At 37.7% G+C, this 14,697-nt stretch overlaps 1 protein-coding gene across 4 annotated transcripts in view; it reads left to right on the top strand.

Annotated features, from left to right (window-relative positions):
- The first annotated feature begins 553 nt into the window (after window positions 1-553).
- LOC102694899 (cilia- and flagella-associated protein 47-like) overlaps window positions 554-14,697 on the top strand; it is a 208,134-nt gene continuing 193,990 nt past the window's right edge. For all 4 annotated transcript variants that reach the window (XR_011181613.1, XR_011181614.1, XM_069178726.1 and 1 more), the window contains exons 1-14: window positions 554-821; window positions 1,255-1,409; window positions 1,561-1,676; window positions 3,427-3,565; window positions 4,516-4,744; window positions 5,677-5,846; window positions 7,885-8,015; window positions 8,397-8,632; window positions 10,945-11,140; window positions 11,262-11,484; window positions 11,573-11,725; window positions 12,714-12,900; window positions 13,274-13,370; window positions 14,001-14,217. Coding sequence is in view for 2 of the 4 variants with exons in the window: in XM_069178726.1 (XP_069034827.1) it covers window positions 666-821; window positions 1,255-1,409; window positions 1,561-1,676; window positions 3,427-3,565; window positions 4,516-4,744; window positions 5,677-5,846; window positions 7,885-8,015; window positions 8,397-8,632; window positions 10,945-11,140; window positions 11,262-11,484; window positions 11,573-11,725; window positions 12,714-12,900; window positions 13,274-13,370; window positions 14,001-14,217 (2,405 nt within the window). In the remaining 2 variants the exon portion in view is untranslated. The remainder of the gene's footprint in view (window positions 822-1,254; window positions 1,410-1,560; window positions 1,677-3,426; window positions 3,566-4,515; window positions 4,745-5,676; window positions 5,847-7,884; window positions 8,016-8,396; window positions 8,633-10,944; window positions 11,141-11,261; window positions 11,485-11,572; window positions 11,726-12,713; window positions 12,901-13,273; window positions 13,371-14,000; window positions 14,218-14,697) is intronic.

A 14,697-nucleotide genomic window follows, 5' to 3' on the forward strand; every position in this document is an offset into this window, starting at 1 on the left:
ACTTTAACGCCCCGCCCCGTTGTAAATTGGCAGTCTGCAGTAGGTAGGGACTGTGAAAATAAATGTGAAATAAAGTTGGTAGAAACGGTCGAGCCTTTTTCTGCCGCCAAAAATGAAATTAAACACCTGTACTCACTGTAGTAATATACTAATATACTATAATATAAGTATATATAAGTAATATACTAATATACAGTACTGTTATAATGGTCTAATGTACCTGTACTGTATATGTAAAGTAAAAGCTTAACTTTGCGTGCGCGGTCTCCACCTGGTGGCAAAATCGGTGCTTCCAAACCTACAAAACTACAAAACTGTTTTCTCGTTAACACTTACGGTCTTGTTTGGTATCAGTGCATTCGTCATTAAAGATAAAAAAGAAAACAAAGACAACACCAATTGTGCTTACAAATGCTATTAAAAATTAATATCTAAATAATAAATAAAAATATATGTACATGTTGTTATGAAGAGGGAAATTTGTTGTTTTTTTTGTCCCGGTGAAGATGAATAGGTGGCGTTGCCTAGTAACCCAGGACGCTGCAAACTTAAAAGCACTTGGAAACGTGCACAGAGAGGACACCGACGTGCACTGTTTGATATAAAAGATATAGTATAGCAGTATAGCACAGCCGCATTCTTGTTTAACCTCGAAACCGAAGAGGATGGAAATGGAGGCTGATGTGTTAGGCGTGAGAATATCTCCTCCGTTTGTGGAGTTTTTGGACGCCAAAGCCGGACAATTGTACAAAGCTTCCGTGACAGTTCAAAACATCAGCAAATCTGGCAAAAGATTACGAATACACGGACCTCTGTCCAAGGTATAGTTTTTTTTTCAAATTGTCAGATCTAATGCCCCATTTATAAGTCAGGACGGTAGAAGCGTTATCACGTAGCACAACAGACATTGTCTTTGACAAGGAAGTTGCATAGGCCTATATATAATTAGCAATAGCTATAAGTTAATTTGCATTGTTTAATCATACCGCATAACTACATGTACAGTAAGTATCTTGCATTTTAAAAACTCGTCTCTGTGTTTTCAGCTTCATCGGCTTTATATTTCACTGTTAATTACATGGCATTCATTTACCTTGCGATACTTTACTTTTGTCTGATTCCTAAAGGTTATATTTTGGACACGAAGGTGGAGATGGAGCATTTTTGACTGGATTGTAACGTGTAATAGTGTTTAACATGTAGGCTAACTCTTAGGCTCCGAGAAGAGACTAAAAGCAAAATCTGTCTCATCAGCTCTTCAGGTTGACGGTGTTGAACCCAGACAAACCTGTTGCTCCCGGACTGTCCCTGACTGCAACAGTGGAGTACTCTCCGGAGACAGATGAAAACAACAGAGACAGATTGATCCTCCTATCCGAAGAAGATGTCATTGAGATCCCTGTTTTAGCGTATGTGTGTCTGTGAATTTTATGGCCTGTTGTATTATCAGTGAAAGAGAACCAATTTCTCCAGTCGAAACACACCGTAGAAAAGGCTCGCTTCACGGTGTTGCTTCAATTTGATAACTCGTTCTCAGGCAATTTATTTATTTTTCGCTAGATTTTGCCCGACCTGTTTTCTTGAGATGGACTTGGAAGTTGACTTTGGCACCGTGGTGGCAAACAGTAAGGTTATCAGCAAGGAGATTGAAATTATGAACCACGGATCTGCACCAGGTAATAGAAGATGCTGCATACAAATATTTTCAAAATGAGTTTTATTTACAGTACACTCCCGATACTGTGCTCCCGCTTTGACTCCGATCCACAGTTTTTCAGCAAAATACACTTTAAAATATATACCTAAAGCTTTTGTAAGTTTATTACAATTTTCGCCCTTACACCCCTCCTGTAAATTGAAAAAAAAAAACAACTTATCCCCTGCTTTGCCTTTCCAATAATATGTATCTATTTATATCAATCTATTCCTATTTATATTTATTATGATAGCCCTTTAGGTCTTCCTAAATTAATTTTCAGAAACACGTCTAACAATTTGGTGGGTACTACTTTACAACAACAAAACTGCTTTAGTCTTCTCTGATAGATAATATCACAGAGACAGTTATGTATATTAATAATTATGGGTCAGCAACTCTGTCAAGTCCCACCTCATTGAGAGTGCAGAGTATCGTTTGGGATTAGCTGTTCCTTGAGAACATTTTCGTAAAGTAATCTCCATCTACTGCGGGATTCTGTTGGACCCTAAACTATTCTTTTAATGATTTAAGACTATAAAATGATGTATGTTTGTTCATTGATCATTCTGTGGTTACGCTTCATACATTCTGCCTCTGTCATTTACTTTGACACAAGGGCCTGGACCAGATCGAATGTGGTTGCAGTGCAAATAGTCTTGTGTACATTTACAGTAAAATCCTCCAAAACACAGGAGACTGGTTCTGTGCTGCCTACAGTGACATGCCCTCCAGTTCGCATTTGCCGGGAAGAATTAGGGAAGCAGCTTCAAATTGTGATCCAAATAACAAAAAAAACCTCCAGTCAAAAATACTTGCTAGGCCCTTGACCGATTCACTTATAGTTTTATTTAGTACAGCGTTAGAAACCACAACTGAACTTTCAATCAAATGACTGTAACTGTGCTTAACAATTCAAAACATGCAAAATCACACAATTCTTGAATTCTGTTATTAAGATAATGCAGTGAGGTAAGCAAACTGGGACGTGGAGTAAATGAGAGTTCGGTAGCAATAAAACACTGTAGACATATTGTGCACGTTGGATAGAGTTTGAGAAACATACTGCATTTACCACATGTAACTCATCACTGGGTAACTCATGCCAGGGTGGCCAGACCACTGTGTTTTAAACACTGCCAAAATATAGAGCCAAGGTACAGTAAGTGGTGGTTAGCTGTACAGCTGCTGTATCATATTTTATTCAAACGTTCTTTATTGGTTGCAGACTGCTTAAATTGAATAAGAGTACAAATGGCTTATTTTATTCTTTATGGCATTAGAGTTTTCAATTTGTGATTGAACACACGTCTTCCACTCCCAAATCTTGCGGTGTCTTCTATTTTGGAAATGGAAAGAATGCTAACCACTATCATGATCACATCATTATGATAATCACATTGTCTTTTTGTAGACCCATCACATTTGTATTCACTACTGACTAATGTTAGTTAAAATCCCCATTTTGCTACCCAGCCCTGCAAAATGTGTCTCTGTTATTTTTGATGCAGGGCATGCTTTTGTTTTAAATTTACTGTAGATTGGGACACATAAACAGATAAGTTTTCATCGCTTCTCACGAATGATAGATGTGATATGGTTCAGAACACAGGCTCTTCTGGCCTTATTTGAAATTTTAAATTGCTTAAAATGATTTTTCATAGTCTTGTCAATGAAGTGTTTTGTCCAGCTTATTTTATCTGATTTGTCTTAATACTGTATCACTATAGGCACATTCAAAATCACATACAAAGGGGCATCACCTATCACCATTGTACCCACCAGCGGAACTGTTGAGCCTGAAACAATTCAGAAAATTAGAGTTGAGTTTTGTACACATCAATCAAGGACTGTCAATGAACAAGCAAGGTAGGTGCAAAACGGCAGTTTTCATGTGCTTTTTCAGTGTTATTCTTAAAATAGCAATGCACTTTGGAATTATGTGACTTACAGGAAAGTTCTCACATACTAATTAAACCTCAGGAAAATGTAATCAAAATATATGGAGTTACAGTATAGTTGCTGAGTTTGTAGGTGCAAAACCCTAGCTTGTGTTGCACTATATACTGCTAAATATCTATTTTTTTATTTGCAAAGAGACAAACTAGAATTAGGGATTACCCAAATGCATATAGGCAATTGTAATAAAGTATCATATGTGTAATGTAAAAGATTATAGGTTTTCAAATCTGAAGATATATTAAAGTCATAGTTCAAATGCATCAAATTGCTGTAAGGTTTGTCAAAACCAAACTGTATGTTATTTTAAAGCGTGTATAAATCATCCACTTCGGAACATATTTGCTATGCAATGAATAAGAACGCACTAACCAGCAAATAAACTTTCGTTTCTGGGAGATGAAATTATGGATGAAGTGCAGAGATGGTGTGTTTTCATGCTGTGACCAGTAGAACCCAAAGATTGTGAAGAGCTGTTGTCTGTATGGGTCTGCATGTTCAGGGAGGTACATAAAACTACTCGCGTAAAGAAAATCATGCGGATGTACAGCATTGACTCATTCGGGCTTGTCGGTGTGGTATCCCATTGGCCCTTACCAATCATGGCCTCCTAATAATCCCCCTCTATGAATTGGCTACATTACTCTGCTCTCCTCCCCACTGAGAGCTGATGTGTGGTGAGCGTTCTGGCGCACTATGGCTGCCGTCGCATCAACCAGGTGGTTGCTGTACATTGGTGGTGGTGGAAGGGAGTCCCCATTACCTGTAAAGCGCTTTGAGTGGAATGTCCAGAAAAGCACTATATAAGTGTAAGCAATTATTATTATTATTATCATTTAATTTCCCTTTTGTTGCGTTAGAGTTCAACTGCAGAGAAGTGAGGACAAAGTCTTACAGATAAAAGCTGACGTGGTGGAGCAGGCTCTAGAGGTATTGGACCCCACCAGCGAGAAGAGGCTCGAGTGTGTGTGGTTCGGGCCGGCCTATTTCGGTACATCCAAGCTGCAGCGAGTGGTCCTCTTCAACAACAGCCCCCAGGCCTCTGACTGGGTGGCCGTGCTGCAAGATGACGCTGTGGGTGCTGAACTGGTAAGAGCTCTTGTTTAGTCATTCTGCCGCGGGTCAGGTGGAGGAGGAATGTGTTATGGATCTGCCATGAACAAATAAAAAATACAAGGAAACAATGTCTATAAAAATGATTAAAAAAGATACTACAGTAATCTTTTTGTCATAGGATTATTTTTGCCATATAAAACATTTTAAAATTGTCTGTTGTAGTAACATTTTCTTTTTTATTATTTTTGCTTGAAGGCCCATCTTTTCTCTTAGAAAGATGTAGCCAATTTTGGCCTTTAATATGGTATAATTAGTGACTCTTTTCCTTGGTTAATCACAATTCGGACCCAAGCAATCATAAATAAAAAAATAAAAGGGTTAATTTCTTGAGTATAATGATAAGGGATCATGGCATAAAATGTTATTCACTCTTTTAACTGTTATTTTGTGGAGCTGGAATAGCCACACCCAAGAAACAACGTTGATAAACAACTATACTCTTTGCACTCATTAATAATTCTCTCCAATACTAATTTATAGATTAAAAAGACACATTTTGTTCTACCAAAGCTTGTTAATTGCATACAGTAATTGGAAAGGATACGTGTATATCATTACATGTATATCAGGTAAGTACGTAACTGGAAAAAGATGTCCTGCTAATCACATGTTAGTATAAAAAGCCTACAGTTTTCATTTTCTGTGACCAGCCATCACTTGAGGAAGGGCATTAGATGAAATGTTGATTTTTTAATCAATAATTGGATTTTTATAGTAGTGTGTGTGGGAATGTACTGTATATTTGTTGAAAAAGGTTCATGTCACAGCACATTTGTTAATACTGGTGGCCGATTATCAGGACCTCATTTCGCCTGATATTGCAGTTTACTTTGGAGAAGACTGCAGAGTGCTTGTTTGAAATGCAGTTTTTATGTTTTTATAACGCCGCATTTTTATTTTACTAGGGCACTGATACAGAGCAGAGCACCGATGCCGCGTTGCTGGAAATGAGACTGGGAAACGACATTAAAGAAGTGGACGCTTCAGCCGTGATATCTTGTGTTCCCAATGAAGGGAAGCTAGGTCCCTATGAAAAGACAACAATCTCCTTATGCTTCAGTCCCGTCTACTGCAGGTATAATAATAACCGGAAAAATGAGCAAAACCCAAGTAAAGACCAAGCAGTAGAGTTTCCACACTGTAAACTGATCAACTCAGATTTCAGAAGGTAGGCAGAGCTGGGCCTGGTTGGTAATGCGATAGTAGACCTCTAAGCCAGGGGTCTCCAACCCTGCTCCTGGAGAGCCCCAGTTAGTCATACAGGTCACAAGATTGGCAACAACAGTCAGCTGCTGATGATCCAAGCCAGCAGTATGGTCAATGAAGAGAACTCTGGGACTTGAGTGCTGAAAGTTTAGACTGAAATGATTTGACAATTGCCCAATCTAGCAAATCATCTGTTTAATTTATTGCCGTGGATTAATTCCACATCTCTGTAAATGGTGAGTTAATTGTGAACCTGCTGAATTAGGGCTCTCAAGGACCAGGGTTGGTGATCCCCGCGCTAATGAAACCCAGGCTGCTGCTGTAAGTGGTGTTTATTTACAGATGGCATTCCTCCTTCTGGATTAGGATTTCCAGTGCCCTAGTATGGTGACATATTGTACTATAAAATAAGATCACTTTATTGACCATATACAATTTCGTGTATTAGGAATTTGTCTTTTCACTTGCTCTCCACGAGACACACAGACAGGGAGAGAAGCTGGGGTCAGAGCGCAGGGTCAGCCATTTATACGGCGTCCCTGGAGCCGCTGGGGTGAAGGCCCTTGTTCAGGGGCCCAACGGAGTAGGATTCCTCTGTTGGCCGCGGGATACGAACTGGCGACCTTCCAGCCACAGGCGCAGATCCTTACTCTGCTGTGAGGAGGTGCTCTCCCTCTTATCCAGCACAACATTAAACCGAGGTCCTGGCTTCTCTGTCATTAAACCTCCCATACTGTAGCACTAAGGAAGCCTAAGGATGTTATTGCTGGTGTCCCAGCTCTCTTCTGCTCTGGGCTTGCACTACTTGTACCTTGCCTGACTAAACGTAATTCAGCTGGTGAGGTAATTTCCCACTCCCTTGCCTAATCCTCTGTGTAGCTGCTGCATGTCGTCCAGGTGGGTGCTGCGCTATAGCGCGGATGAGGTTGGTCCCCTCCAACACCCGACGTGCTTTGGAATTCTTGGAGATGAAGAGTGCTGTATACAGAAAATTCAGGAACTTAATTATAATTCTAAAATGAAATAGCGCACCATAAACAAAACTCTCTAACTCTCTGGCATAAAATATGTACGTTTTTTCCTATAGAACAGGTTTGTCAGGTGTTTCGCTTCATGTAATCCTCTTTGTATTTCCTCTGGCGTTCTTCACGACTGTATCATTACAGTACAGTAATGTTGGTTTAACAGACTTTGGATTTAGCGGAATCTGCTAGAGGGGAATTTTGTTTGTAAAACAGAAATACTAGTCTTTTCCTCAAATAACAGGGGAATGTGCAAATAAAAAACATCAAAGTAAAAATTAATCCTACATAAGTTTAATATTCAAGAATATCAGTGGTGCCCTACAGTATATGGGTAGGTGCATTGCTTACGATTGGTGTTGTTTGTGTTTCCTATGCTTTAGTGAATTTTATACAGTGCAATTATGACACAGTAGAGCGTTTATATATTTGATAAAAAGGGCACAGGAACAATTTTCATTGACTGTGTTGATTTCATGTGTTAAAAAAGTCGGAATATATTAAGAAAGCATATAAATAGTATACATTTTCTAATATAATAGTATATTTTTTCAGCTGAAAAGACATTAACTGTGATTTAATGGTCATTCGAAAAATAATGGGCACCCCTTCCCTCATTAGTCCGTTAAACCAAGGGTATACTGTGTTTATCGTTTTGTGATGATTAGAAAAGTGAATAACCAGAGTTCTAATAAAAGTTATTATTCATACAGGTATGAGTGCACTAAAATGGGTTAAATTTTTTATAGTCGGTGTATTACTATATGTTGACTGCTGTTGTCATAAAAACGTCAGAGTACTTACTGTATCTCTGTTAGAGTGTTAGAAGTTGCTTATTTACAGCTAGTTCTACTAATTGAATGGTTTCACTTCCCTCTTTTCTAGGGATAATGGAGATGACACTAATTCTGCTGAGCCTGCAAAACAGGACTATGCCCTTTTCATGAAATTTGAGATTGTTGGCAGCAAAGATAGCTTCATTCAGCATGAGGTCAATGGAATACTTCCCAGCAGAGGTAAACAAAAAAGTCTGGGGCTGTTTAGAATAATTTACTTAAGTTACAAAAAAGCCATATCTCAATTCTACCTTTAATGCATTCTGCTCTTGTGAAGCATATTCGTTTTGCTTTCCTTTCCTATTCAAATACACTGACTCCATTTGGTGACAAAATACAGACCTTCCTATTATGCCTCATCAATCCTGTAACTCTAGTGCTGCATTTAATCAGGTAAATAGTTGATAAAAATGTACCTTCAGTATGTGCACTTTCTACAACAGCAATTTCAGTAGACACATCTGAGATTAAGCAGTTGCTTTTTATCACCGTTTTTATTTACTATTTTTATTAACTATTTATTTATTGTTTTTACTACTCTTTTCTTAATGTGTTCTTCAGATAATAAACGGAGCTGCGTTGAATTAGCCATAACAGGGACTGGGCTCTCAGTATCACTGATACCTGTTCCAGGACCGTGCTTCAGTTTTGATGAGTGCCATATGGGGGAACGTGTTGATGTCCTTTGTGTGCTCAACAACAGATCCACCTTGCTTCCTGTGGCCTTTAAATTCCGTAAAACTGCAAATTTCATCATCTCTCCTTCAAAAGGGAAAATTGATGCTGGATTGCAGCAGGTAATATTTGTTTGTTTTTTTCTATTGTTATACATAGTGTTATTGAAAAATATTTTGCCAGATCAGACATCTATCTTGGCAATAGTATAGTATCAACAGCTAAGTTCTTTATGAAGAAGACAACCATTTCAATGAGCATAATGTATAGCATCACTTTAATCTTTAATTTTTTTACTCCTTTTAAGTCATGAAAAAGGGATCAAAGGGACCTGGATCAAAACATGTTGTTACATCCCCAAGTGTCTAGGGGTATAGGGGTGTAACATTTAGGATAATTCTTTTGGAAGCAGGGGGGTTTTGGTGAGGGACTAGGAAGCCTGATAAGAAGGGTAAGGAACTAGAGTGGTGCCAAAGGAATGAAAATAACAAACAAAATGGAGCTGGCTAGGACAGTGAGGGAAAGCTAATCTGACTACAAAAGAAAACCCGAAACACACGGTCTTCAGCGTCTTCAACACCCTAGCTAACCTGCACTGACTACCCAAAACCATACAAGACAAACGGCACTCACCCGTACTAAAGTAGTGTTACTAATACTAAATCAATTAAGTGTGTTAAGTGTACCCAACAACCTAAACTAACCTTATATACAAAAGTTCACACAAAAACACAAGTGAACCAGGAATACAAATAAGGGAAAACAAGAGTAATCAACAGGAGCAGGGTACAAAAGAACACAAAAGTTGAACATGTAACACTGGGGCAAGGTAATGGCAAAACAAGGATAAATACACAAACAAACGAGAGTACAAAGAAACTAACAAAAAAACAACAAAACAACAAAGCCGAAGCTATACGAGAATACACACACACAAAGCAAAACAAACGAAGCCAAAGCAATAACCAGAAGCGAAGCCAAAGCAATAACCAGAACCAAACGGGACCGAAGTCAAACGAAAGGCCTTTTCTTCCTGAAAGCCTCAATGTTATATAGTGAATAAAATGAGTTCTGATTGGCTGAGAGCTAATTGATGATGACATCATACGGAAAGTGTGGTGTAATGGTGGGCCAATGGGGAAGGGACAACAATCAAGGGTCAGCAGTGTGGACATAACAGAAAAAAAAACACAGAGAACACACACTGGGACGTAACACATGTAAACAAATATTTTTTTCTCTTCTTAGTATTACATTTATCTTCTGGGAAGGTATGATCTCCACAGGTCGGCAATTCTGAATGTTCTCCAATTTGAAATATATAAAAATCATATGGCTGTGTTTGTGGTGGTTGGGGTTAAGCATCATACTTCTGAGCACAACATTTTTACAATCTACAGAAGTATCAGTGCAATATAGGAATATAAAACAAGTTACAACTGAAAGGGAGCCATTTGGTGCATCTAAGATGCTTGGCTGCCAGTATCTAAAGGCCCCAAGAATGTCAAGAATCCAGATGTTTTCTTGAATGATGTCCTTGTCAAGAGGTTGGCTGGTTAGGATGTTCTAGACCTCTACAACCCTTTGTGCCTCTTATTTTCAGTTTTAAATGCACTTGTAGTTTTTACATGTTTCTTCTGGTTAGATTTTCACTGATAATTCTGTAGAAATCAGTTGAATTAGTTTTAATGCCACCTCTGGTCCTTTTTTGAATTTTGAATACATGGACTGAATCCAGTACTGCAATACCAATTGGGGTGTCCAAAACTGTTCACAGTATTTTAGACTAGGTTTTGATAATGCATTATTCATTTTTGAATTAACAAAATATTCAAAAATACAGATGTATTGCTTGGCAACATGTTTTCTTGGGACTTTGGATTAAAGGATAAATTGTGAAGGTGTGTCCAGTGAAACACACACTCATGCACTCAAGATCGAGATTTATAATCTGCAATATCAAGATGTGGCCACTAGATGTCCCTCTGTTATAGTCTTCTGGGGTTTGAGAATACAATTGCTTCTGTAGGTTAATGATGAAATTGAGTTCTGTAAGTGCATGCACAGATTTGTAAAAACGTGCTCAAACACAGCTTTTCACATATTATAAAATGAAATATAAATAAAAATGTAGACTTTAATGACTACTTCCTTTTTTGGGAAAACAAGGGGAGAGAGTTATAAACAAGAGGTGAGAAAGAGGTTTGGTTAGTTTTTTCCAATTAAAATTAGTAATACAGTGATCGCTGAGCTGTGTAGTCAATGAAAGAAAATAATTATTGTTTAAGTAGTTCAAGTAAGTAGCTGTGTCAGCATACGTAGGGTGCAAAGGAACAAGTAAAAGTTTATTCCTGCTGAAAAACAAAGAGACACAATGTTTTGGCTGTGGAGCCTTCTTGGGGTGTCAAATTAATTCTTGTTTATTTATTTACAGGATGTAATGTTTTCCTTTGCACCACATCAGATAGGATCTTTTAAAGTGAATCAGCTTATAGATATATTGGGCCAGGTGTCTGTGCTGGACAGCTCCTCCATTCAGATGACCTTCAGGCCTTTTCATCAGATAAGTCTTAGCTTTACTGGTATCTGCAAACCTCTAACCAGAAAGATACAACCCAGGTTTAACAGAGGTAAGTAGGTTGTTTTGTCACACAGTACTGACAATAGGTGTCACTATTTACCAAACAACACAAATACATATATATTGAGAAACAATCAATTTTAATGTTTACTTTTGTATTTTACCTTAAGGCATAACACCTGCAGTCACCAATGAAACAGGGCAGGGTGTGGAAGTAGGCACAGATGAGCTGGCTAAATGTTCTGCCTCAGTTCGGATGGCAGTGCTAAGTGCCACTAAGTCAAATATTCACACCCAGAAGAGAAGCAGGAGCTTGGACAGAAACTATCTGATAGCTTTTCCCAATGATCGCTCTGCCAGTATACGGCCTCACTCCAGAAATGAGCACTACAGGTACAGTATGTGTATGTGCAGAGCCTGCGTTTTAACTCTTGATGTATTTTAAAAAAAATGACTCCTTTCACATTTTTTTTTATTTCAGGTCAATTTTTACAAAAGTGGAAAGGTACAATTACGTGGACCCAGATTTTGCCTATACCGAAGAAGAAGAGAGGCAGAGAAAAGCACATAAAGATTATTACATTCAGTTCATCCAGAATCTGAGGGAAACGCGTCTTCAAAAGGCAAAAGAAAGGTACTGTATGGTGGTCAATGCATTTTCTTTCTTTTCATTGAATTTTCTTTTTCATTAAGATAATAGTTTATTGACTAATTTGGAATACAATTGTTGCATATTAAAATTACTGTGTATAGATTAGTGAGTAACTAATGCCATTTTCAGTTTCTCAAGGGTCAATACAGCCAATTTTGTGTAAGGTATAACCACTTAGATTAAACCTTGAATGCCTTTTTTTGGACTGACATCTATGTACCACCGTAGGTCTCTTTGATGCAATCATTGTTGCAGCTAAAAAGACCACCCCCTTAACTGTGCAAATGAGGATGTAGTTTCCTATATTTGGAAATTGATAACCAATATAATCAAAGAGCATTGATCTCTAAAGGTTGTGATTGTAAATGAAAGAGACCAACCCTATTTGCTGTTATCTGAGAACAGTAGTGAGAGGACTCTGATTTTCCATTAGCTTCATTTTTAAATATAGGAAATATAACTACAAAATTAATGGCCTTTAATGCACAGTACATTAGTCCTCAAGATTCAGAATAAATGAGTGTCATATAGTTATTCATCAAAATGTTAGTAATGAGTAAAGCAGAATAATGACAGTGAAATCTTATGTATTAAGAAGACTGTAGAAGTATTTGGCTAAGAGTAGCAGGAAGAGCATTTTTCTATGAGAGTTGATTGTGAGAGAGTCACAAGTGAAGTTTTGAGATTATTTTAATTGTAAAGAAAATGGCCACTTCTGTTAAACATTGAAGGAGACATGAGGTGTATTTCCCACAGTGTCCTGAATTGCAACAATTTTACAGAGGTTTTTATCATCCCATACTTGCAAAAGGAATGAATGCATTAAGGGCAAATTCCAGATCACATAGTGCAGAAGTGTTCATAACACTAAACACAGAACGAGTTTGATAATGAATGATAAATTAAAAAAAGGATTGTACTGCTGATTGTGAAAACAGGTTGATTATTAGCAATCTCGTTTGGTCTCTAGAGAGCTTGCGGATGTCAAAGATGAAGTAGACATAGGTATCAAACCAGCGGCAGGACTGCGGCCCAGAAGACTTTCACTTCGTGACATGGAATTGGAACCAAAAGAAGAATGGCCTTCTCTAAGGAGAAGCAGACTCTTAACTACTTGTACCTTGGCTGCAATAGAAACACAATCCACATCCAGATGTGTAAGTCTAATTAAATTTGCTGTTATCTCTGGGAAATGACATAGGGACCTCCCCTCCAAATATGTACTAGTCAGCAACCTACTGTATAGGGACTAGAGATGGTTTTGTATCAGAAATACAAAAGGATACAAAGGATACAAATTTTATACAGAGCAGATATACAATAGTATACATAGAATACTGTTTGATGTATCCATCAATACATCATAACTGTTATTTGTATGGTTAAGAACCTGGCACGGAGTTATGTGAACTGTAAAACCGTGCATAAATGTTTGAAAATGACATTATTTCAATGATCTTTGTCCATGCTATGTTTTGTTCCGTTTTGAAATGGTGGGTTAAAGACATCTCAATGTTCTTGCCTGATCAGGTCACTGAAGGGTTTAATGTTATTCCTTCAACCACTCAAGAAATAGAAGACTGCAGCAAAACCTTAACAGCACAGCAACTTCATCAAGTTATCATTGGTAAGATCAGCAATGTTTTTATAGGCGTAATTTTGCTGGTAGTTCTGCTGGAGTTGGGATTAGTTGCCTTGGGCTCTTTTGGCTATCAGGCAGACACTGTAATCTCCTGAGAGCATGCAGGCTTGTAGTGTCTGTAGGGAGAGATTCACCATCTCTCCTGTTAGATGCTGCAGAGGGTGTAGCATGTCTAAAGATTAATGGATTGATGGCTAGGTGAGTTGGATTATTGTATCTGCCCTTTTTGTTTTCCTGTGCATTGCCAACCTGCCAGCTAGGAAAATTAATTGCTGATTCAGAACTTGTGGGTATAGAAAAAAAACATTGTAGCTCTTTGAGCAAGTTTCTTAGGGATATGTTCACCATCTTAAATCAGTGTATTTGTTCACTGTATAGAAAATGTCAATACCCTTTACAAATTATAAAAGTTTTGAGTTCATTTTGAAAGTTTAGAAGAATTTCACCAGTTTACACAATATACTGTGTACTGTATATGTTTTTCAATACTTAATCTTGAATGTTTTTACTGTTCTTCCAAGCCAAAAAATATTATATATTTTTTATATATTATATATAAATATTATTATATGTTTTTTAATATGTATGTTGTTCACAAGTATTGTTTTGTTTCAGGACCTTCCACTGTAGACTTTGGTGAAGTCTGTGTGCAGTCAGTCTCTTCAAGACAGCTGAACATTGTCAATAACTTGCCCGTACACGTCTGGGTGCAGGCTGAGATCGATTGTCAGGAGCTGCAACAATCTAGTCCACTGTCCCATGTTGTACCACCTTTTTCCAGAGCTCTTCTGCCCTTTGTGTTTGAGACAAATAAATTGGGCAAGTTCCAGAAGTAAGTTCTGAAATGTATGGATGCTTTTATTTCCAGCGTGAGATATTGCATCACTACTATATCTGGTACCACTTATTTTGTATACAGTTCTGTAAAGTTAAATTTTAAATAATGGATCTTGCAATTTATACACAGATTAACTAGGCAGCCATCTCTAGCTCAGTACTGTATATGTTCCTTATACAGTTTGTGCTGTAGCTGCCTTGAGTAGTCTCTAGGGATCTTATTTAAGTTATTTATTCTTATTTATAAGAATATATCCCAAGAAGTTCAATAGATGACAAGTGGTGACAGCCATTATAATGCAAGGGTCTTGTGTTTTTGTTCCTATTTAGTTCTTACTTTCCCTCATTTTTGCCACCACTTGCTTACAGAGCTGGATGAAAGTCATTTACGAGAGAGATGTATAGACTTCTATATTGGCCAACATCTCGGTAGCAGTGGAGTATATACTGTAGATGCTTTTGTCTTTGATATACT

Source organism: Lepisosteus oculatus, chromosome 15 (genome assembly GCF_040954835.1).
Source record: "Lepisosteus oculatus isolate fLepOcu1 chromosome 15, fLepOcu1.hap2, whole genome shotgun sequence".
Classification (NCBI taxonomy): domain Eukaryota; kingdom Metazoa; phylum Chordata; class Actinopteri; order Semionotiformes; family Lepisosteidae; genus Lepisosteus; species Lepisosteus oculatus.